This window comes from Chelonoidis abingdonii, chromosome 1, assembly GCF_003597395.2.
Source record: "Chelonoidis abingdonii isolate Lonesome George chromosome 1, CheloAbing_2.0, whole genome shotgun sequence".
NCBI classification, from domain to species: domain Eukaryota; kingdom Metazoa; phylum Chordata; order Testudines; family Testudinidae; genus Chelonoidis; species Chelonoidis abingdonii.
Window position 1 is genome coordinate 326993777 of NC_133769.1, and position 25442 is coordinate 327019218.

Below are 25442 nucleotides of genomic sequence, written 5' to 3' on the forward strand. Positions count from 1 at the left end.
ACCCATTAGGTTAAACTGGAATGAATGTTGAGAATACAAATCTGTAACTTAAGGGTAGAAAACAAAACACAAAAACAATCATGAGATTGTTGCAGTTAAACCCAAAAAAAGCATTAAAAACCCAGGAAATACAGAGATAAGTTTAAACTTAAAATAAATCTAAACACATAGAGATCATTCTCGAGAAATGTCTAACAACTGCTACATCTCTTACAGGACCCAGTTTTACCTAATTTTAACTGAAACTGATGAACATATGTACTTGAAACTTCTCAGACAATTCATTCTGTACTCAGACTAAATATTGTAAGCTTGGGGATGATGCACTGTCTTCTTTATATAGAACAAAGATGCTCAGACAAAACACAAATCTATCCTTACTAGAGAGTCACAGCTAGTGCCTCCATAGTGTGTTTATGAACCGGATACCCCTATGACACTCATGTGACTTATGAGTAACCACACTGAAGCCAACATATTGTTGCCTAACACATTTCTTTACAACCTTGTTTTATTCACACATATGCACACACACACACCCCTCGGAGGGGAGGGGGCACATGCACTCAGAATATCCATGTTATAAGTTGTAGAACCCTGTGGTAAACTGCAGAAATATGTGATTAATTAATCTATGGTGTACCTTTGACCATCTCACTTGCTTACTAAGCCATCTCCTTATGACTTACTCTTAACAGTTCAAAACACCAGAGCAACCAAACACTTTTTTTAAAATCAATCTGCCAGAGAAATGTTTCCTCCCTCCTGAGTGTGGAATTTCTCTGAAGTTGTCTGCTTAGTCACTACTATGCAGAATTTGGAAATAAATTTGTGTTTCCTAGCATGTGTAAATTTATGAGGTTCTAATGTATTGTGCGTTATGTTGTTTATAGAAATAAATACTTCTGTTAATGGAGGTCAACCTTCTGCTCCACCCACAAAGATGTGGCCTTTTAAATTTTTGCGGCCAGGTATCTATTGTAAAAATATTAAAGGTCAGGCTTTGCAATATTAATCGCACAATTAAGCACACTTAAACCGCAACAAATTGCCCACATTGAATGCTGCAATTGTTTTACGTTGTCCCGATTATTAAAAGCATGGTTGCGTGAAAGCAAAATTATTAACAGTTTGTTCCACTATAACAAAACACATTTTTTACTGACAACTAAAGGACAGCGTTATTGGATACAGTGTCCACTGCATTTGAGTGAACACTAATATTTTAGTGCAGGAATTTTATGTATTGACTCACTGTTGTTTCACAAACAAAATATGGAACAGGACACTGCACTAAATCCTATCCAAAGTCCCAGACACTGAGTCAAAAACTTGTGTCAAGCACCAAAATAAAATATAAAAATGCCAGTTTTGGTTTTCATAAGGAAAAACATTGTTCTTACCTCAGCCCACCCATTATTTCTGGCCCTCAGCTCTTATAAAGTGGGAAAAAAATTGAGGAGCCATCCCATCTACAGTACAACAATAATAATCCAGATGGACATAATGATCAAAATCAGCTCTGAAAGAGTGGTTCAACCCAGTTGGGACCCTCCCTACTCAATCCGACCTCTGAGGAAAAGGGTGAGCACATAAGCTGATCTTGCAACACACTTCGAAGGTGAACACATTCAGGTCCAGGGGGGTAGTGAGATACTGATTGCACCCAACATCTTCCCCAGATCTTAGAAATAACAACATAGGGCTTGTCAGATTGAGTATCTGAGTATGCTGATCTCTGTATTTATTTATTCATTCATGCACAGATGAATGTGAGAAGAGAGGTGGTCTCTAAGGCTATGTCTACCCTATGAGCTAGGGTGTGATTCTCCAGCTCGTTACAGATACTTGTGCTACCGCTCATTGAGCTAGTGCGAGTACAAATAGCAGTGTAGTCAAAGTAGCACGAGTAGCAGCAGAGGCTTCCCAAGTACAGACCCTTTGGTTTCAAGCTCAGCCAAGGCACTACCCATGCTATTGCAGCTACACTGCTATTTATACTCACTAGCGCTGCGAGACCTAGTGTAAGCATGTGCACACAAGTAGAGGAATCACATGCTCAGACTATAAGTCTAGCCTAAAATACCCGGGCCTCAGAGAATAAGACTAACATCTTAACTGCATCCAGAAACTAATCTGAAACCCTTGCAGACTAGATAGCTCAGAGATAACATGTTCCCCGCATGAAACACTAATATGGATTCTGATCTTGCAAGTGTGCTCAAAGACAGACCTCATCCCCCCACAGAGACCCACTCATTTCAATGGGGCTCTGTACGTCCACAGGAGTCTGCCTGTGAGCATCTCAGTACAGCATTGGGACTTAACTGGACAGCCACATTCTATCCAAGCAGAAGACTCCAACTAGTCTTCTGTGATGAGTACATTGTGGTAATCCAGCCTGGAGGTGACGGACACTTGGATAAACCTGGTGTGGGAACTCTGTATCTAACAAGGAAGGTTGCAACCTCCTTGTCAAGTATAGATGAGCTGTCAATAGGGCACAGATAGCAAATCTGAGTTACAGAAGATGGCCAAACCAGTAAAATCAAATGGACAGATATCACTTTCTACATTCTTCTGGTTGTTTTTCCCAACCCATCAGCTGGGTTGTGCTCAGTAAGGCAGAAAGAGTTCGTCTTTAACAATTAAACTAACTTTATTTGAGCATGGCAGAACTTTCTATCCAGAGCCTGGTGTCTGCAGTAATGTGGCTCCCTGATCTGTCTGAGGTCCTGAGCTTCCCCAGCCAACCTGGAAAGAAGTTGTGCCAACATCAGCAACAACTCAGTCTTGCCCAGAATGAGTTTCAGATAGCTGCTAGCTCCCACCCAAGTTCCAGTCTCAGCCAGCCACGGGGAAAGCTGTGTGATCGCACCATCCAAGTTTGATTTAATGGAGAAATAGGGCCAGATTCACCAATGGGCTTGACTCACTTTGCCTGTAAGCAGCACAAAGTGGATTTAAAATGGCCAGAGATGGCCAGTGCAGAATTCCCCTGTTCAAGGAAACTTCTTGCCGATAGAAAGCTGGTGGAGAGACTCTAGCCCCTCCATAGGCAGCGTGTGAGTTTCCCATTTGGGGAGACTTACACGCAAGCACCTCCCGCATCTGATCTCTCCCCCAAGACACCCCCCATCCCAGTTTGCCTGCCCCTCTCTGCCTCTTCCCACAAGGACTCCCCTCTCCCGCCACTCACTCCTCTCCATAGAAAGAAGCGAGCAGCTGGTGGGGTGGGGCCACAGGGGAAGAGGTGGGGCAGGGCCATCGGGATGAGGCCGAGTGGTGGTGGGGCCCTGTCTGAGGGCTAGTGCCTCCCCCACCTTCTAGGGAGCTTCGCTTCCGGCGCTTCAAAGGTGGCGGGCCAGAGCACCTCCAAAGGGAGGTGACCCCTGCCGCATCTGTGGCATTTGCCCTCCTGCATGGCCAGCCTTTTTTGGGGAGGCTTAGCCTCCCCAAGCCTCTTATATTCAACACCCACTAACCCATCTGATGCCAGTCACTTCTCTGTCCCCAGCAGAGAAGCCGGCAGGATCGTGGGGAAGCACAACTCCACTGTGCCTGCTCTTCCACTGGCATACACTGGAGCTGCTCCCCTACAACTTGATCTACCCCCTGGAGCAGTGTCACCAGCAACTCAAGGTAATGCAACCTAAGCTCTCATACGATCTCCCACAGCAGCTTAACTTACATGATGCACCAGAGGAGTGAGAGAACAGAACTCTGTGGTACCTCACACAGGAAAGACCTCGTAACTGAAGTTAAAGCTGGTGATTTTTTGATCAAACAGTTTATTTACCAAAAACTGCAAATATCGGCTGACCCAAAACTATTTGTGAATTTGACCTGACAATTGTGCCCAAGGAAAAGTTTTTCAGAACGAGCAAACTATGTGAGTGTGCATTCTTTTATAACCTACATCCCACAGGTTAGGAAACTTGCTGGGCCTAGGGGGAGACCAAGGTTTGATTCCTCAATCTGGAGCAGGTCCTTAAATTCTGATCTCCCCATTGCTAGGGCTCTAACCACAAGGCTATCGGCTATTCCGAAGTGGGTCACTCTCAATTTCTCCTGTTGAAACTGTTGCATGTTTTATAAATATTTAAATATTCATTGTGCCAATGAGTAAGAGCAATGAGAATGACTCTACAGCCTGAGGACTAAGGCACTCATCTGGGAATTGTGGATTCAAATCCCTCCTTTGAACCAGGCAGAAAGATGATGTGGATTTTTCCAGTTTGCTGATAAATCACAAACATTTTCTGAATCAAACCAAATATTTTCCCTGATCTTTTTGGTTCCCTGGCAGTACTTTAAAAACAAAACAAACAAACAAAAAATATTCACTCTACTCACAGGAAACAAGAAATCACCTCACTGGGTCATCTTTAAGTGAAAAACAGAGAGAATCAGCAGGCACGCAATCTTTATCCATTGCCATAATGAGATTGTAGACCAAGGAAACCAGAACAGGATCTGTGCCATACTCAGGCTTAAATCCTTCAGGAAGGTTAAGAAAAGTTGAGAATTTGGGGTAATGCCAGAGCTGCCTCACCACAACCCAGGGCCGCCCGGGGGGGGGGGCAAGTGGGGTAATTTGCCCCAGGCCCCATGCCCCACAGGGGCCCCCACGAGAATTTTTCGGGGTCCCTGGAGCTGGGTCCTTCACTCGCTCCGAGGGCCCCAGAAACTCTTGCGGGGCCCGGACCCCCGGAGCTTCTTCCACTCCGGGTCTTCGGCAGCAATTTGGTGGCGGGGAGTCCTTCTGCTCTGGGACCTGCCGCCGAAGTGCCACGAAGACCTGCGGTGGGGGGTCCTTCCGCCCCGGGACCCACCACTGAAGTGCTGGGTCTTCAGCAGCAATTTGGCGGCTGGGGGTCCTTCCACTCCGGGACCTGCTGCCAAAGACTCCAGGCCTGAATCCTCTGGGCGGCCCTGCCACAACCTCATTAATAAATTTCTCCAAATAAGGAATGTTACATATCTTCTTAGACAACCATAATTCAAAGCATTTTCTGTGTGTAGACGGTATTTAATAAATCCATATTAATTTGCTGAAACTAAACAGTAGTATAGTTGCTTTGGAAAGTAATATGACCATTACGTATCACTGCAAGGACTAGCACCTTGAAACATCCAAGGAGAGAGAAAAAAAGAGACAGGAACACTTGAGGAAAAAGTCATCTGGATCTAACATCATCCTTTACTATATGTCCCCCCACTCTGCAATTATATATATCTGCTTGCAGAAACAATACTTCACTATTTGCTTACAAGAATATGTTTGTTTCACTATGACAGATATCAGATCCACAACTATATGCCCCTCAGTTTACTGTATATTTGGACTGCTAAGGTTTTTTCAATAATATTCTGTCTTCCTGATACACAGTGGTGCTGCTTAAATAGGAAATCATGTTATTTTTAAAGATTTATTAAGATTCATTATTTAGCACTCTGCACCCCACTGAGGCAGGATATAAATATTCAAAGTTTACCCTGCCCCCTGCACAGCAAATGAATCTGATTTAGTTACATCTTATGATCCAATTTAGTAGTTATAGGATCAACTATTTATATTAAATAAAACCACTCTTCATGGACAGCAAGGGAAAATAAATCATTTGTCCTGTTAAGGTTTGTTAGATAGCTTCCTCCCCACCACTTCTATTTTGTTCTATGCTATAAATGCTCAGGTACCTTGGTGACCTTGGTGGAATACAAACCTCACTGGAACAGAATAAACGTTAGTCTAATTCAAGCACAGTAGGTGTGATATCATCGGTTCAACTTTGTTTGATCTATAGAGCATATTCAGGAGGAGTTGGGAGTTGCAGTTTGATATTTCTATTACAGTTAATTATTCAATAGTAAGAAAATAGAATGCAATATCTCCTATTAGTTATTTAGTTATTTACTTAGAAAGAAATCCATCTGACCAAGTTTAAGGAATAGGGAAAGAAGGGGGTTACCCATTATCCATATTGGGTTGAAGGCAAAATAAAAGTAGATTTTGCTTCTAGTCCAGAAATCTCCTGGTTACTATACATCTCACGTACCGACACAGTGCTTGGAAGATGTATACGGCAATACAAAACTCACCTCTCTATCCTTCAAGAAAAGGATTTTTCCATGCATTCAGATGAGGGGAAGACTGTTCTTCACAATTCTCAAATGCAAAAAGTGAGCTGGTGGTCTGATTGTGGGCAACAGCATGGCCCCGGCAGACACAAGAGCTGATAAGGTTCTATTTTTGGCCCTGCTCATGAGTCACAACCTCAGTATATGATAGGTAACCATCAACCTTTACAGACAGGTCCAGCCAAAACCCCAATTCCAAACACACAAACTTCGGAGTTGTTCAGAAAGCCTAACATGAATCTAAGTTTGACTTGTACAAATGGTTACAATCTTTAATCAAATGATCTGAATCAAAATCTCTGATCCAAACATCTCCACAAAAACTGTGTTGTTGGAAACTTGAATCTAGATGTTGTGGACTAAGGCCATCACTACATACAAACTAAACCACCTCTGTATTTCAAACTCATCAAAACTTGGACTCAGCTGCCTAGATTTCATATGACTATATATTTCTTCCAAAGTTTATGGGGTTTTGTACTCCTTGGGATACACACAAAGCTAAATTCTGATCACATTTTCATCAGCTTAAATCCAGAGTAACTGCACTGAAATCAATGGACTCCATATTTTGGAATTGAGAATCTTACTCAAAGAATTTACCAATATGAAAATATTCTAATATAAAAGGTTGGAAATATAGGTATCAACAATATCTACTAAGGTTGCATTACATCTGTACACACACAGTTTCTAGCTGAAATGTGGTAGCTTGGATTAAATCAGTGGTGACATGAGGTTTTTTGCCACCGTATATAGGCCATAGTACCCGATAAAAGACAAATTTTATGTTCACACAAAATTAGGGCAAAAAACTTCAGAACAAAAGAATATTCTTACCTGTTTCATAATGAATGAAGAAGAGTCCAACAGTGTAATAAGGATTCCAACATACGCTTAGCTTTCAAAACCATTGTGTGTGTCAGAACTCATTAGATGCATTAATCTCCTGCATTTCAATGACCCCATATAAAAAAGTGCAAAGAAGAAGAAATCCTGAGGATTTTTTCTGTATTTTTGTTTTTATTTACTGTAGTTCATTTAAAAATTAATATAAAATCTAAAAGATTTAGGACCCAACAGCATCCTAAAGCCTCTGGAATTTTATGCAGTCTGGCACATTCAATTTGAACCACTTCAAGACTGATAACAGTTGCTTTGAAATTGACATGGTTCCGGCTGAAACCAGTCATCAAAGAAAAACTGGCATTAAAAATCCTCACTCTCCATTTATGTTCTGAGCTTATGGCATGTGTGTATTTCACAAGGAGTGCACACTCCAGTCGGCGTTATTTAGTACTTAATAAAATTAACATTAGCTACAGAAAATAGGATTTGAGATGACATTTCAGCCAAGGGATCTTTCCAAGACTGGAGAAGAGACCATGGCTAAGAAACCAATTCTGATCCTATTTTGTACCCCTCACATTATTTGATTAACTTTCTATACCTAGCTTAGCACATAACACATTAAGAGATGTGCAAAAAAATAGTAAATGAGAAAGAATACACTATTCAGTTCATATAATTTTCACCCTAAAATGCCTACTATCCATGATTGCAGTGTGCTGACCAAATACATCTATATTTATTTACTTAAGAAGGAAAATTCTCCAAATAAGTAAAAATAGAGAACAAAAATGAATTAAGCGCATCCTTTAAAGCAATTTCCTCTGCAGTAGGGAGAGCAATCCCCTGTATGCAATTTATCTCTAGTAATTATTCATTGACCATTATTTATTAAATATTTTCAAATAGGAAAAATCAGAATTCTAAATCCCCAACCTTATGGAACAGAAGAGACTGTTAAGGTGTCACAAGGATTAAACTAACCCTTCCATCCAGGCTCCCTTTTGAGCATATTTGGGATCAGAGCCAGCTCTGGCATTTTTGCCACCCTAAGCAAAAATAAAACAAAACAAAACAACCTGTGGGGTGGCTGGAGAGGTGAAGCAAAAAAACAAAACAAAAAACCCCAAAACCTGTGGGACGGCTGAGGTGGCTGGAGCGGCGAAGCAAAAAACCCCAAACAAACCCTGTGGGGCGGCCGGAGCCAGGATGAAAACTTTCGGCTAGCGGGACTCCCTGCGCTGCAGACATGCCCCAGGCAGTGGAGTGCGTGCCCCAGCTAGCAGTGGGGTGGGGGAGGGAGCAGGGAGGAGAAAGAGAAGGGGGGAGGCCTGGGCTTCCTTCAGCCAGGGCGCTCACCACTTGGCCCCTCCCGCCGCACCACCTGCCAGGAGTTCTCTGTGCCGCTCCAGTCAGCGGGGAGGGAAGGATGCGGGCTGCCGGGCTTGCAGCAGACCTGGCATCGGCTGGGGCAGATCGAGTGCACAGCCGGCTCCCAGCAGGGCGCTCCCCTCCTCCTCTGCGCCACTGCCTCCCACAGGGCAGCCAGAGAGGTGAACAAAAAAAAAAGGGAAAAAAAAGAGCGGCCATGCCGCCCTAGGATTGGACGGAATGCCACACCTTAGAATCTGCCGCCCCAAGCACAAGCTTGCTTAGCTAGTGCCTGGATCTGGCCCTGTTTGGGATACATCTTTTTAATATTAAAAAACAGAACATTTTTTTTCTGACTTACGGTTGGTTGTTCTGCTTTGATCACTCTGAACGCTGTCATTTGACTGGTTGCTTGAGACAGAGGATACACTCGAGCTCCTGACAAAACCAAATGCTGCCAGTTTAGCTGCTGGCAAGCGTGAATAGCCAGGAGGACGAAGTCCAGATTGACATGGCTTGGGGAGATTGGATTTTGCAGCATTTGAGCATGGGCCTTTTTTTAGATCAACTGAAAGAAGAAACAATTTGGTATTAAAACTAGGAAACCAGGAGACATTGCAGAGTACTTAAAATAAATCAATAAATTAATGTAATATGAAAATGAACATTAGTATTAAAAGCTGCCTAAACTGCACGGGTATCTTGGCCTTTCCTCAGCCAAATACACATTTAAAACTATTACAGTTCACAATGGATTACAAAAAGGTGAAATACACTGAGAATAAGAACATATGAAGTAAAAAATCCATCCAATTAATGGACTAACAAGCAAATAAAATCTTTTATAAATGAATTATTGTATCACTTTCTACTGTTAAATCCTATTTTAGTTCTGCAAGCTAAAAGAAATCTATATACATATATATATATGAATGATTTTGGAAGCTACACGGTAGAACAATTGTTTAAAAAATGGCAGCATAAAGCTGTATTCTCACAAAGAAAAGGATTCGTTAAAAGCCAGATAAAGTTGCTAAATGAAATCACCCACCCACGCAAACTCTTAAAAGAAAGGAAATGTCCACGTCAGACTCCAAAACCAGAAAGGATCATTGTGACCTCCTATAACAAAGGGCAGAGACCATTCCAAAATAATTATCTTTCAGAAAAACATCAAATCTTGAATTAAAAATCGCCAGTGATAGAGAATCCACCACAACCTTTAGGAAGTTGTTCCAATGGTTAATACATTAGCGGTAAAAAGTCAGAATTTGTCTAGGTTCAACTTCCAGCCTTTGGATCATGTTACATCTTTCTTGCCTAGATTGAAGGGCCTCTTATTAAGTATTTATTCCCATGTAGGTACTTATAGACTAATCAATTCACCCCTTAACCTCTTCTTTGTCAAGCTAACTAGATTGAGCTCTCTCAGGGCTTGGCTACACTAGGAAGTTAGAGCGCATTAAACCAGCCCTGGGTGCCCTAATTCCTGACACATCCATGCTGGCAAAGCATGTAGAGTGCCTGGTCTCTACAGCTGGAGCGCTCCTGGTACTCCAACTCCATGAGAAGCATAAAGCTTGCTGCGCCCTAGCTGAAATGCCTGGGTGTCAGTGTGAATGAGGTGTTGCATTACTGTGCTGTGATTGGCCTCCAGAAACGTTCCATAATCCCCTGAAGTCAAGTGGCCACTATTATCATTGTTTTGAAATCTGCAAGAATGCAGATATCCCTTTCAAAGCTCTGTTTCTGACAGCTGGCATGCTTATCTGCTCCAGGACAAAGCAAACCATTACTGTGGAATGTGTGTGAGAAAGAGAGGTGGGAGAGGGGGCAGGGGGGTCTGCTGCTGTCTGAACTTACAAGACAGCATGCTGATACACTCTCTGCACCCCGAAACACACTGTCTCTCCCCCCACATACACACAACACACTCCCTGTCACACTCCACCTCCCACCCCGTTTGAAAAGCACATTGCAGCCACTTGCATGCTGAGATAGCTACCACAATGCACTGTTCTTTGTGATGTTGCTAGAGCTGCCAGTGTGACCACACCAGTGTGCTTCCAGCTGACAGTGTAAACACATGGCAGCATTTTCCCTGCTGCGGTCTCCGAAGGCTGGTTTAACTCCCAGCTCTCTACATCTGCAAGTGTAGCCATGGCCTCAGTCTATCACTATAAGGCAAGTGTTCTAATCTTTTAATCATTATCATGGCTCTTCTCTGAACCATCGCCAATTTATCAACATCCTTCTGTAACTGCAGAGACCAGAACTAGACACAGGATTCCAGCAGCAGTTGTACCAGTAACAAATATAGAGGAGAGACACATCCCTTAGATTGTGCTCTACAAAGGAAGCCATCTAAGTTAGCCAGTGGAAGATGCCAACAAGAAGGGTGTGTGCTCAGCCCCATCTCTCAGAAACAGGTGCTTAAATTTGGATTGCAAGGGTTTGCTTGTCTCTGCTAGTGATTCACAAACAGGAGAAGATAGATGTTCCTCTGCCTTAGACACATTCAGGGCCCAATCCAGTAGTGTGCTCAGAGGCTGCCTAGCTCAGAGGCTGCAAAACAGCTGGCAGAGAGCATCCCTTTAGCCCAGTGGTTAGGGTACTTGTGTGGGACCTGGGAGACACCTACTTCAAATCCCCTCTCTGCCTAATGGAGAGAAGAGAGTTGAACCACCTCTTGGTCGAGTACCTTAACCACTGGAGTATGGGAGGTAGATCTTCCTCAAATTCTCCTACTGAAGTTTTTTCACTTTAATTAAATATTAGTTGGTCCAATAAAGAGTGAGAATAACTCTGAAATCCAGCATTTAGAGCAGGAGGGTGAGAAACTGGAAAAGATAGCATCCACACTTTGTTAGGTACCAGTATTGGTACCAAAGATGGTAGTGGGTAGAGAACAGTGCCTGGGTGGAAATCTTGTAACACAATGCCATGGATCAGAAGCCCTGGACTCTTTTTATTCTCAGCTGGCAGCACAAGGATGATGCCCTGATGGGAACCTCTATGGGAAAAAGTCCTCTGGCTCCAATGCACTGGTGCACAGACACCTGAAGTGGAACGGACACATGCAAGCACTCCAAGAAGAATTAAGTTATTTTAATGAGCAGCTTTCATTTTAATAAAAATCTGCCAAAATAAGCTAACAAAAACTGGCAAAAATCTTTCCAGCTGTCTGCCTGCCTGAAGTAATTATAGAATTAAGAATTGTTGCCTGTAGGTTATATGAATCAGTTTGTGACACTTCAGCTGTTTCTATCTGGGAACAAGGAAGCATTTGCAGGTGGTCATTGGTAACACAAGCCAGACATGCCTTAGAAGCCTCAAGGAAACTACCAAGCAATCATTTTGTAAGCATTCGTGCAGCATGTAAACTCCATCTCCATACAAGCAAATAACTAAACAATAACTTTCAAGTGAGCTCTCTTTGAAATCTGAAATTGTTTCAGCTAAAACAAACAAATAAGTTAAAGAAAATGGCTGTGTACATTTCAGTAAGAACAAAAGGGAACTGTATCTCAACTCAAACTCTCCTTGAAGTTCAGGACCCTTCAAGTTTTTGGTTTTTTGTGACACATTTTCCCCCAAAGATACCATTTTCCCACAACAGGGACTTGAAACTGGATTTTCTACATCCCACGCCAGTAGCCTAACCTCCTCACCCAACACACACAGGCAGCAGGTCTGCACCTAACTCTTAGGTCAACCTAGCTATGTCACTGAGGGGTATGAAAAATGTACACCCTTGAAAGACACAGTTAAGGTGACCTAAGCTCTGGAACAGACAATGGTCTGTTGACAAAAATGTTCTTCCAACAACGTACGCTTGAGAGGATGGATTTACTACAGTGATGGAAAACCCTCTTCCGTCATCATAGTAAGTGTCTATGCTAGAGTTGAGTAGCTTCGGTGCTGCAACTGAGTGTCTGTAGGGCAGACATACTCTCACTCTCTTTTCAACACTTTCCACTGAAATGAAAGCCTCAGGTTTTGTATTTGAAAAATGGACAGCTCAACACTTAAATATTCATGGTTTTCTTTTCATTAAGATGAAGGGAAAAAACATCAAAAACTTGAAAGTTTTCACAAAACGGAACTGATGTTCTCCAGCTAGCTCTAACGGTTATCCTCATGTTAAATATGGAGAAACTGAGGCAGGAGTGAAGTGAGCTGTCCCAGGTTACACAGCAATCAGTGATGCTGCATGCATATTTAGGATGAACACAGAAGGTAATTCAATCTTCAGTCTCTTCTGGAACTGCTAACAATTGTTCCAATCAAGGATTGTTTTTTTCCTGCTATGGTCACCAGGAGTTTTTATCCGAATAAAAACCTTAAAATGGACCTTAAGATGTTTTGCTACTTGTACATGAACAAGAGTCACTGGACTGTGTGCAGTATCTTGGATTCCCAGGTATTCTCCCACCCAAGTTCTAGCTAGGCCCAGGACTGTTTGGCTTCTAAAATCAAAACAATAGTCGCTGGACTGACCACCAATTAATGGCAAAGAGGTCACCAAACAGCCAACGGTAACGAGTTTTCAGATAAACCTGGGTCAGATTTTAATTAGTGACCCAGAGTTAAAAGCCATGTGTCTCGCAGTCTGCTGAGCAGTGGTGCAATGGTAAAAAAAAGAAATGGGTAAACTGACCTTTCTCCTGTTCCAGGCTGGACAGTGGCAAACACCATGTTCCCCAAATGAGAAAGGGGTAAACTCTATTTACCTCCATTTGCCCTCAACTATGCTACTGCTCAGGAACAATCCAGTATACAAAACCTCATTGGCCTCCTTTAGGAAATTTTCACTGCACAGAAGAACCTTGTTAATTTACACTTAGATAGACTACAAATCCACATTGGATTTCCATGTTTGTAATTTACTGAACTACAGATCAGGAAGGTTCTGTTGGAGCTGCCAGTGCAGATAATATAACACTCCCATGAGACTCCCTGGCCTCAGATTGGGAATGTAATACCACCCTGAAAAAGGTAAGGCCACTTGGTTGTCTGCTGACACTGCTTTTCCTTCCTCCAGCTGCTACTGCTCTGCTGCAAGGTGGACTCCATGTAGCGGGAACTCTGCTTGGCATTTCGTCATATTCAGCAAGAGAGAACGGCCACCTCTGGTTGTGTGCTCCCCCATGGCACTGTGCCCAGCTCTAACAAGCAAGTGAAAGTAAGAATGGTTGCCACTGCAGTCCTGTGGTGAAGGGGATGGCTGGTCCTCAACTTTGCCTTTGTCCTTTCAATAAGATAACTGACGGATGAGCAGAACGATACTGAGAGTCAGGTGGCCGGTCAACCAGTCGCCATTCCCAAGCCTCTAAGCACTCAGCTCCCCCGCCCTCCCACACTTCTTGCTCTTCCTCACCATTTCACCCTCCAGCTAGCACTAAAATCCTTCTCTTTCTCAAAAATATCAGGAATTAACATGTTAACAGAAAAGAATTACTTTGGAAGGAAGGTCAGCTGTTAACTAACATATAATCGTTATGGTAAGGAAGGGCCACATCACCAGTGCCAATGCTGCTCCTGTCTCCTCCACCTGCACCTGAATCCAGACAGAGAAGCTAACCTTGGATGTCTCTATCCAGATCCTGGTGTGGATTTTCAGAGACTCTGGCCTGCATTTCCCACTTTCAGAAAGCCAGGCTGGGGGGACTGTCCAGCGTGAAAGGTGTCTGCTGGTGGAATCTCTCAGGAAGCAGGTGGGAAAGCTACAGGATAGAGATCTAGAGAGGACTGCTGTCATGCCTCTGTGGAAGGGGGATATGGCTCTGTCACAGGGAGGACACTGGCTGCTGGTTACTTTTGGCAGCAGGCAGTGCTCCACCACTACTCCCAACCCACCCATCATAGTGATGAAGAACTTTTTTGTTTCAATTTTCACTAGAAAGTTCAATAGCAATTGGACATCTAATTTATTGAATGCCAGTGAAAATGAGGCAGGATCAAAGGCTAAAATCTCAAAAGAACAAGTTAAAGATTACTTAGACAAGTTAGATGTCTTCAAGTCACCAGGGCCTGATAAAATACATCGTAGAATACTCAAGGAGCTGACTGAGGAGATTCTGAGCCAATAATGATTATCTTTGAAAAGTCATAGAAGGTGGGAGAGATTCCAGACGACTGAAAAAGAGTAAATATAGTGCCAATCTATAAAGAGGGAAATAAGGACAACCCAGGGAATTACAGACCAGTCAGCTTAACTTCAGTACTCGGAAAGATAATGGAGCAAATAATTAAGCAACCAATTTGCAGACACCTAGAAGTTAATAAGGTGATAAGTAACAGTCAGCATGGATTTGTCAAAAACAAATCATGGTAACCCAACCTAACAGCTTTCTTTGACAGGGTAACAAGCCTTGTGGATGTGGGGGAAGTGGTAGATGTGGTATTTCTTCATTTTAGTAAGGCTTTTGATACTGTCTCACATCACCTTCTCATAAATACAACCTAGCTGGAGCATTATAAGGTGGGTGCATAACTGGTTGGAAAACCATTCCCCAGAGAGTAGTTATGCATGGTTCACAGTCATGCTGGAAGGGCATAAAGAGTGGGATCCCACAGGGATCAGTTCTGGATCTGGTTCTGTTCAATATCTTCATCAATGATTTAGATAATGGCATAGAGAGTATACTTATAAAGCTTGCGGATGATACCATGCTGGGACAGGTTGCAAGTGCTTTGGAGGATAGGATTAAAATTCAAAATGATCTGGACACACTGGAGAAATGGTCTGAAGTAAATAGCCTGAAATTCAGTAAGGCCAAATGCAAAGTATTCCACTTAGGAAGGAACAATCAGTTGCACACATACAAAATGGGAAATGACTGCCTAGGAAGGAGTACTGCAGAAAGGGATCTTGGGTCATAGTAGAGCACAAGCTAAATATGAGTCAGCAGTGTAACACAGCTGCAAAAAATGTAGGGCTGTCAAGCGATTAAAAAAATGAATCATGATTAATCGCACGACAAAAAAATTAATTGTAATTAATTGTGTGATTAATCACGATGTTAAACAATAGAATACGATTTAGTTAAATATTTTTGGATCTTTTCTATATTTTCAAATATATTGATTTTAATTACAACACAGAATATAGAGTGTACAGTGCTCACTTTAAATTTATTTTTATTACAAACATTTGCACTGTAATAAACAAAAGAAATAGTATTTTTCAATTCACTTAATACAAGTACTGTAATGCATTCTCTTCATCATAAAAGTTGAACTTAAAAATGTAGAATTATGTACAAAAAATCACTGCATTCAAAAATAAAACAATGGAAAACTTTAGAGCCTACTTGTCCACTCAGCCCTACTTCTTGTTCAGCCAATCGCTCAGACAAACAAGTTTGTTTACTTTTGCAGGAGATAATGCTGCCTGCTTCTTGTTTAGTGTCACCTGAAAGTGAGAACAGGTGTTCACATGGCATTGTTGTAGCTGGCGTCACAAGATATTTACGTGCCAGATGTGCTAAAGATTCGTATGTCCCTTCATGCTTCAACCACCATTCCAGAAGACATGTGCCCATGCCGACGACGGATTTTGCTCAATAACAATCCAAAGCAGTGACGACTGATCCATGTTCATTTCCATCATCTGAGTAAGATGCCACCAGCAGAAGGTTGATTTTCCTTTTTGGTGTTCGGGTTCTGTAGTTTCCACATCTGAGTGTGGCTTTTTTAAGACTTCTGAAAGCATGCTCAACAACTCGTCCCTCTCAGATTTTTAGAAGGCACTTCAGATTCTTAAACCTGGGGTTGAGCACTATAGGCTATTTGTAGAAATCTCACATTGGTACCTTCTTTGTGTTTTGTCAAATCTGCAGTGAAGGGGTTCTTAAAATGAACAACATGTTGTACTGAGTCATCATCCAAGACTGCTATAATATGAAATATATAGCAGAATGCAGGTAAAACAGAGCAGGAGACATACAATTCTCCCCCAAGTAGTTCAGTCACAAATTTAATTAACACATTATTTTTTAACAAGCATCATCTGCATGGAAGCATGTCCTCTGGAATGGTGGCCAAAGCATGAAGAGGCATACAAATGTTTAGCATATATGGCACATAAATACCTTGCAATGCCAGCTACAAAACTGCCATGCGACTGCCTGTTCTCACTTTCAGGTGACATTGTAAATAAGAAGCAGGCAGCATTATCTCCTGTAAATGTAAACAAACTTTTTTGTCTTAGCAATTGGCTGAATAAGAAGTAGGACTGAATGGAATGTATGCTTTAAAGTTTTACGTTGTTTTGTTTTCGAGTGTAGTTAGAGGAATCTATATTTGTAAATTTCACGACAGAGATTGCACTACAGTACTTGTATGAGGTGAACTGAAAAATACTATTTCTTTTATCCTTTTTACAGTGCAAATATTTGTAATAAAAAATAACTGTATTCTGTGTTGTAATTAAAATCAATATATTTGAAAATGTACAAAAACATCCAAAATATTTAATAAATTTCTATTGGTATTTTATTGTTTAACAGTGCAATTAATCACCATTTTTTAAAATCGCAATTACTTTTTTTTAGTTAATTGCATGAATTAGCTGTGATTAATCAACAGCCCTGAAAAAAGTGAACATCATTCTTGTATGTATTAGGAAGAGTGTTGTAAGAAATAAATGAGAAGAAATTCTTCTACTCTATCCTGCACTGATCAGGCATCATCTGGAGTATTGTGTCCAGTTCTGGGCATCACATTTGGGGAAAGATGTGGACAAACTGAAGAAAGTTCAGAGAAGAGAAACAAACATGATTAAAAGTCTAGAAAACATGACCTTTGAGGGAAAATTTTAAAAATTGGGTTTGTTTAGTCTGGAGAAGAGAAGACTGGGTGTGTGGGGGGGACATGATAGTTTTCAAATGCATAAAAGGTTGTTACAAGGAGGTGGGACTGGACTAGAAGACCTCTCAAGGTCCCTTCCAGCCCCACATCTCTATGATCCTATGACTCTGTTCCTGGAGCCTGTTCTGGATCACAGATTCCCACACTCAGTGTGTCCAGAAGCCAGATGATATTAAGCAAAGTCCCAAGAGAAACTGCCTCAGGAGTTAACTGAACGGAAATCCTCAAGAAGATGGCTAGAATGTATTTTGGAGAATGCCTATAGTCCCCTTACAATTATGTCACACCATGGATAGCTCTCTCCCTTTCCAACTGCCTTTACTCCGTCCCTTCTTAACTAAGGACTTCCTCTAACTCATCTGCTTTTTTCACTCGTCTCATCCCACGTTTCTCCTTTTTCATTATCCACTTTCACCTTCACACCTTTTCATTTCATTTACACACTGATTATGGAATTATGTTAAGTCCTCTCTTTCTGTTTCCTAACTTCCCATGGAAATGCATCCTGTCAGATTTTCTAAGCTACGGTGATATTGAAGCAGTACATAAACACTTAGTATTTAATAATCACTTTAGCATTTTCCTTGCACTGTACAAAAATACAGATTGATGCAATGGATTTCAATACTGTGACTGACAATGTCTGTGGCACCAGGTGTAGAATTACAATGTGACATAGAACAATGGAGACAGCCAGAGAACATGGCATATTACTGCAGGTTGTTTACTTTAAACAAGCAGTATTAGCCAAGAAAGGGGAGGGAGAGTAGAGCTAGGTTTCTAAGGTGGCAATAACTGTCCTTCATATAATTCTTCTGAAGAGATGTGTCATATTGAGACACTTCTAAATCTCCACAAAAGCATACAAATCACCATTCTGTCAGCTGAAAAAGTAGGCAATGCCGTTCAGAATCATTATGCGGAGTAACTAGGAGATACAGAACAGAGCACTATAACATATTCCTTCTTGAATTCTGAGTGTGTGATCTCGCTCTTCAAAACACTAAGATGCTCAATAGCTCAGATCTGCCCCCAGACCCAGGTTTATCAGATTGCAGAACAAGTGAATAAAATTGAAGCATGAATAGCATAAATACAAAATTACAGGAAGCAACTTCAAAGTGCAATTCTTATCTTCAAATCTCATTTGATATTCAGTAGCCCTGAGTGACAACATAAAAAATAAAGAAGACACCAAAGGAGAAAACTGCAGAGACATAGTGGCACTAGTGATGTACTGTACGCTTGTGTGTGTGTGTGTGTGTGTGTGTATACGTGTGAGAGAGAAAAATACAGTCCTGTTTCTATCTTTTGGGGGAAAAAATGCATCTCCAGTGGGACTTGGAAACTCTTAGCACCTAGATGGGGGTGCTGAGCACCTGTCAGGATTGGGCCTCAACTCATTAACAGAGAGAAAAGTATAAGGGCTTTGACTATCCTTTTATTAATAACAGATTTTGCTTTGATCCAATTTCAATTGTGTGGAGTTGCTTTAAGATTCCCACAAAATCCTATAAGCTATTAAAATGGTAAATATCATAAACTAAAAGGGGGGAAAAATTAATTAACTCACACTGTACAAGGAAAAAATATTCATAAACATCAGGAAAAAGTAGTAGACATTTAATTTAATTTAAAAGATGGTCAAGAGATTACTATTTTACTTTTCAAAGTCAGATAGTCTGCCAATCAAAATCAGCCAATTCACACAAATATTACCATATTCGCTCCCAAAAGTCTTCATAACAGAGGAAAGCATATTAACAATTTATACATTACAGACATAGTGTAAAGTGTCATTAAATACTTGCTCAACACTTGATGGCTCTTGTAGAAGAGGTAAGGAAAATTTATGCAGAATAAATGAGTGTTAAGCTCTCAGAGAGAGAGAGAATGACACCCAACTCCCTTTGAATATATCACAATTCATTGACTTACTGTACCTCCTATAGTGTTGAGCACTGTCCCCCATAACAATAACATTTTCTTACTCCTTGCCTACCTACTGTATATCCTCTTCTTAAAATTAGTCATCCATGTAAGCATTTCTAAAGAGCAGTACCACTAAATACGAAAATGACAGTATAGCACATGCAGAGGTGCGCCATGGATTGAATACATTACACATACAGAATTGTAATCAACTCAATCACATTTTAAGCCTCATCGTGTGATGTTTACCAGCATTATACACAATACCATTCATTATTAGATTTCCCTTCCACAACACTGCCTTACTGGAGTACAGTAACTCAATGAAGACTATAACTGCTTGAAACAAACCAGACCCTTAATGCCATTGCTCTGTGGCTTGTCTGATAGCAGGAGTTCAGGGATTTAATGCTCAACTGCTTTAGAGACAGTACTGTCTTCATTACTGTTATTGTCTGAGAACCAGAATACTCAGAGCCGTGCAGCACCACCAAGGCTGGTTAAAAGAGTTGCTGTGCTAGGGAAGGCAGAGCGGAAAGGAATAAAATCTCCATTACAAGGCACTGGTTCTGCCCTGGCTACTGTACTGTGGCAAAGCAGATTCATGTAGTAGTATATACGTCACACTGTGGGACTGGTTAGTTCCTTCCATTTCCACCACACAAAAATCTAATCCTGCAAGACTGAAATCAGCGAAAGGCTTGTCATGTTAAGGGCTCAAGATCAGCCCTCAAGTGGATGCTAACTACAGTTTCTTGCTTGTAGTAACGGTAGCCTAGCAAGGGGAAACATTTATTATACCACAGCTGATTATGCTTTAATCAAGCAAACCTATAAATGGGCACTTTTAAGAACAAAACATTGCCTTCATTTATGTCAAAGAAAGAGCTTTGTTTTACGTGCGTATGCTTCATTTGATTACATTGTTTATCTAAGCTACATTTCATCCTGTTGCTCTAATACCACATAAAAAACAATAAGGCAGATAAAAGGAAATAATTTAACATAACACCACAACAGCTGTCAAATTAAGGGAAACAAGTTGACAGAAAGAGAGAGATAAAAGGTGTCAAATTCCCAGAAACATAACATGTTTGTTCTGACCCGTAAAAAATTTAGATTCAAACAAAGCAAATACTGATATTAATTTATCAGATCTGTATGTCAGACTCAGTTCTCTGGATGGGACAGATTCTGCTAAATTGCTCTTTTCATTTCAAATTATAAACTGATGCTTGAAAAACTATAAACAAAATGGAATTCTACTCCTCACTTCCAGCTCAAAAGTGAGCGCTAAACACAACCATTTACATAGACTCGGTAGAGCAAATTTTTAGTAGATTTAGCATATGCAAAAGTGCCAAGTTGACAGGCTTAGACAATGAAGTTCTCTATTTTTAAACATTATACATACAGCAACAGTGCATGCTTCCCAATCTTGCTTCACCAATGTGCCTTAATCCTTCTGGATCTGAGACAGTAGTTCCAGACCCATTCCTTCCTCGTCTTCTCCACTAAAGTGATGCCGTATGATTGAATATGACCATTTGTATCATTATTGCCACCACTGTTCTACAGTTGCAACAAATCTTGTACAAAGGAAGTCATGTAAGGTGTGAATGGGAAAGTTATGATTTGCTAAGTATGTTTATCCTGTTTATATGCATGTATCATCTTTGTATCTGAAGTTATGAATATTGGCTATGGATTGGTATCTTACATATGTGTTTTATTTCTGGATAACACCCCTCAGGGAGAATTTATATTAGGGCCAGAGAACTATGTGTTGATGGCCCATTAAGGACAGTCAGCTCACAATGGGCCTTTTAAGAAATTTATCCCACCCAGTAAGCCTTTCCTGTGGACATCTCAGGAAGAACATGGGATGGCTGCCTCTGTGAGTCATCAAAGCATGTAAGGGCATTAGGGCTGCCAACTTTCCAATCCCAAAAAACGAACACCCTAGCCATGCCCCTTCCCCAAGGCCATGCCCCTTGCCCCACCCTTTCCCTGAGGCCCTGCCCCAGCTCACTACATTCTCTTTCCTTCAGTGGCTTGTTCTCCCCCACCCTTACTTTCACTGGGCTGGGGAAAGGGGTTGGAGTGCAGGAGGGGGTGAGGGCTCTAGCTGAGGGTGTGGACTCTGGGGTGGGGCTAGAAATGAGAGGTTCAGGGTTTAGGAGGGGGCTCCGGGCTGGGACAGGGGGTTAGGGTGTGGGAGAGGGGGAGGCCTCCAGCTGGGGGTGCAGCCTCTGGGGAGGGGGGCTGGGGATGAGAGGTTCAGGGTGTGAGAGAGGGCTGCGGATTGAGGCAGGGGGTTGTGGTGCAGGGGGGTGTGAGTGCTCCATCTTGCTTTGCAGGCTCTGAGGTGGGGTCAGGGATGAGGGGTTTGGGGCACAGAAGAGGGCTCCGTCTTTCTGGGGGCCCCAGGGTTCGGGCAGAGGGTTAGGGCACAGACTTACTTCTGGCAGCACCCAGTCAGCAGCACAGCGGGGGGGGCTAAGGCAGGCTTCCTGCCTGTCCTGGCACAGTAGACCGCACTGTGCCCCTGAAGCAGACAGCAGGTCCAGCTCCTAGGCGGAGAGGTTTCAGGTGGCTCTGCATGCTGCATTCACCACCCCCGCAGCTCCCATTGGCCGTGGTTCCCAGACAATGGGAGTTCAGAGTCAGTGCCCGGGGCGGGGGCAGTGTGTGGAGTTCCATGCCCCTCTGCCTATAAGCTGGACCTGCTGGCCACTTCTGGGACACAGCACGGAGCCAGGACAGGTAGGGACTAGTCTGCCTTAGCTCCACAACACTGCCGACTGAACTTTTAACAGGCGATGCTGATGGGAGCCTCCAGAGATGCTTTTCAACCGTGTGTTCTTGTCAAAAACCAGACACCTGGTCACCCTAAAGGGCATGTGATATGCTCATGTGACCCTGGAATCCATCTTGGGCTAGTAATTTTCCATGTATCTGGTCTGTTGGCTTTGTTTGGGAGATTAAAATTCCATGCACATGGCAGAGGATATAGAACGGAGATGTTTCAGGGGTCTTTTTGACTTCATTTCCTGCTTCATTTCCCTCGACTGGTTTTCTAACAAGGAAACTCTAAATAAGGACTGAAATCTGTTTAGGTAATTTCCAGAGAGACTTTTGCAAGCTTGCAGTTTATTCCATAACTGTTTCAAACCCGATATAAGGACTTTGCAATCACTTGTATGTATATGAGCTATTAACCACTTATAACTCTTTTCTGCTTTTCTTTTATTATTAAACCTTTTTTAGTTTTTAGTTACTAAACGAATGGTATCAGCATGATTATTGGGTAAGATCTGAGTTATATATTGACCTGGCTAAGTGGCTGATCCCTTGGATTAGAAGGACCCTGTAGCGGGACACTTAACTCTCTCCTAAGAGAAAAGGCTAGGCTGATCGGGGAAGCAGCCACAGCTGGGGCCACGCCTCAATCAGGCCTATAAAAGGGCTGTGAGTCAGGGGCTGAGCCAGTCTTTTTTTAGCTGTAGAGAGAGGACCTGGCTGCCTGGGAGAGAAGGGGACCTGAGTAGAGTAGTGCTGGGGAAAGGCAAGAGGAGCTGGAGAGCTCTAGCCTGACAACTCCCCAGGCTGCAGGCCTTGTGCAAGGCCTACAGAGGTACTGAGGCTGCAGAGGTGTAGCCTGAGGTTAGGCAAAGGCAGCAGCTTCAACCCCCCTTGCCAGTGATGAGTGGTTTATAGACTGGAGTTTGCCCCAGTGAGCAGGGACTAGAGGATGACTGGCAGTAGCCACTGAGGCAAGGTGGGGATAGAGGGTTGGGGGTTCCCCAGGGAGTGGAGACCCAGATGGTGGGTTACTGCTGAGGCAGAACCCCAGGGTAAAGGGCACCAGGGTCCAGAAGGATCACAGGGCCACCGGCAGGTGAGACACTGGCCAGTAGGGGCACTCTGAAGCTGGTGAAGAGCTAATTCCCAGGACAACCAGCAGAAGGCGCCACACTGATGTGTCAAGGTTCGCTAGAGACCCTAATTCTGATTAAACTGGTTTTCAGTAACCACTCATCATAAAGTCCAGTGTCTGGGTGATGAGCCAAGGGCTGGAATCTCTAAAGAGATTGTGTTTTTGACTTCTTGTTAACCAGTGTGGTGACACAGAAGTTCACTTTTGTTACTGGCTTGGTATAATCTAATGATAGAATGACCACCAGTTTGGGGTGCCCTATTTCTCAGCACTGTGTCCTGAAATTGGTATTCTCAGGCCTGATCTACAATGGGGGGGATTGATCTAAGTTACGCCACTTCCGCTATGTGAATAATGTAGCTGAAGTCGATGTACTAGAGCTACTTTCCGTGGTGTCTTCACTGTGGTAAGTCGATGGCTGACCCTCCTCTATCGACTCCGCCTGTGCCTCTCACCCTGGTGGAGTACCGCAGTCAACGGGAGAGCGCTTGGCAGTTGATTTATTGCATCTAGGCTAGACACTGCCCATCAATCCAGCTGGTAATGCAGACAAACCCTCAGCTGTGATCCACTGAGGCACAGACACAACTAAGCCAGCCAGCCAAACTGGCAGTTGTGAGAACTGTACTGATTCCAAATGCTCATTTCACATGAGCTGTTCAATGGCTATCAGAAAATAATGGGGTTCAGCAACTGTTCACCTGAGCTGGATCTGAAGAGATGACGGAGAGGTAAAAGCTCTGTATCAAATTCCACATCATATGTGCCATCAAGTGAACTGAAACAATTTTTATTATATGATGTTTTGTGGTTTAGATGAAAGAAGATATTTGTTTCAGATCGGGTTCTAACAGAGAGGTGTCCACAATACAAGAATTGTTCTCACAATTATTGCTAACTGATATTTTCACTGGCAGTCTAATCATTGAAGCAAAGGATAGAATAGGCACGAATGGTAGGCTGAACCTCAGTTTGTTCTAGAGAGTGAAACATATTGCTAGAAAGCTGTGCAGAAGCTTACATTGCCACTGCTTATATTATGTCTGTTCCACGGTTAAAGGACATCATTTTTCAATGCTGTCACTCTGGCATATTTCATAAGCAATATATTCCTTTTCAGATACATGGTTTAAAAAAAAAAGACAGATAGAGATGGCTTAAGAAGTCAAAAAGCTGTCAAGGGGAAAAATGGGTAGTATAAGACTTAAGAATCCAAACTATAAAGATGACAAAAAAAAATGCTAACCAATACTGAATGGGTATTAAGGAAAGAAAATACTGCAAATAAATTCATAGATTCATAGACTCTAGGACTGGAAGGGACCTTGAGAGGTCATCGAGTCCAGTCCTCTGCCCTCATGGCAGGACCAAACACTGTCTAGACCATCCCTGATAGACATTTATCTAACCTACTCTTAAATATCTCCAGAGATGGAGATTCCACAACCTCCCTAGGCAGTTTATTCCAGTGTTTAACTACCCTGACAGTTAGGAACTTTTTCCTAATGTCCAACCTAAATCTCCCTTTCTGCAGTTTAAATGAGTGATTACCCAGGAGGTAAAGAAAAACAATAGAAGATACTTTTACTAAATAAAAAGAATAGATCAATAAGGAAAGCCAGTGAACCACTAGAGGACAGTGGAAAGAACTTAACAACACAGGAACAAGATCCGGCAGAAAAATTCCACGAGTTCTTTATCTCACTGCTCATAAGGGAAATTGGAGGTGAGATGACAGAAATGAAAATAATGTGTCTGGAGCAACACAATGAAAAAGTAAAGGCATTAGGCAATCACTCCAGAACAAGTTCTGTGTCATTTAAAAATCAGTAAAAACAGATGGAATGTCAAGGTCAAATGGGTTACACATCAAGATGCAGAGGGAGATGGCACAACAGATCATTAGCAGTCCAACAAGAGTTATTTTAATAGTATCTTTGAAAGTGGTGAGAGAACAATGCGCTGGAGAGATGCAAACACAATGAAATTCTTTAAGAAAGAAGCTATGGGTAGTCTGCTTGATCTTGCACTGTGTTCAGTGTGCTGGCACAGATGAGGTCTGTGCCAGGCCTTCAGAAGATCAGGCCTGTAGTAAATGTTACTTCTCTGCCAGCCTATTTTAACACTGTGAGGCACATCAGAACAGAACACAGTGTTATGGGGGGCAAGGGGAAACAGAATGAGACAAATTCTAAAAAAGAGACTTTTGTGTGTTCAATTAACCTCCCTGGTACAACAGCAAAGGTAACTAGCCTCCGACTACTGCAGATAAGACATTTCAGACACCTACAGGGAGGAGGAAGATCAGGTACACAAGCACTGTAATGACTGGTAC

The 25442-nt window shown here is 42.3% G+C and overlaps 1 protein-coding gene across 1 annotated transcript in view; it reads right to left on the reverse strand.

The window, feature by feature from the left end:
• MTUS2 (microtubule associated scaffold protein 2) overlaps window positions 1–25442 on the reverse strand; it is a 545841-nt gene that overhangs the window by 320221 nt on the left and 200178 nt on the right. The window contains exon 5 of the mRNA XM_075065972.1: window positions 8723–8929. Within this exon, the coding sequence (XP_074922073.1) occupies window positions 8723–8929 (207 nt within the window). The remainder of the gene's footprint in view (window positions 1–8722; window positions 8930–25442) is intronic.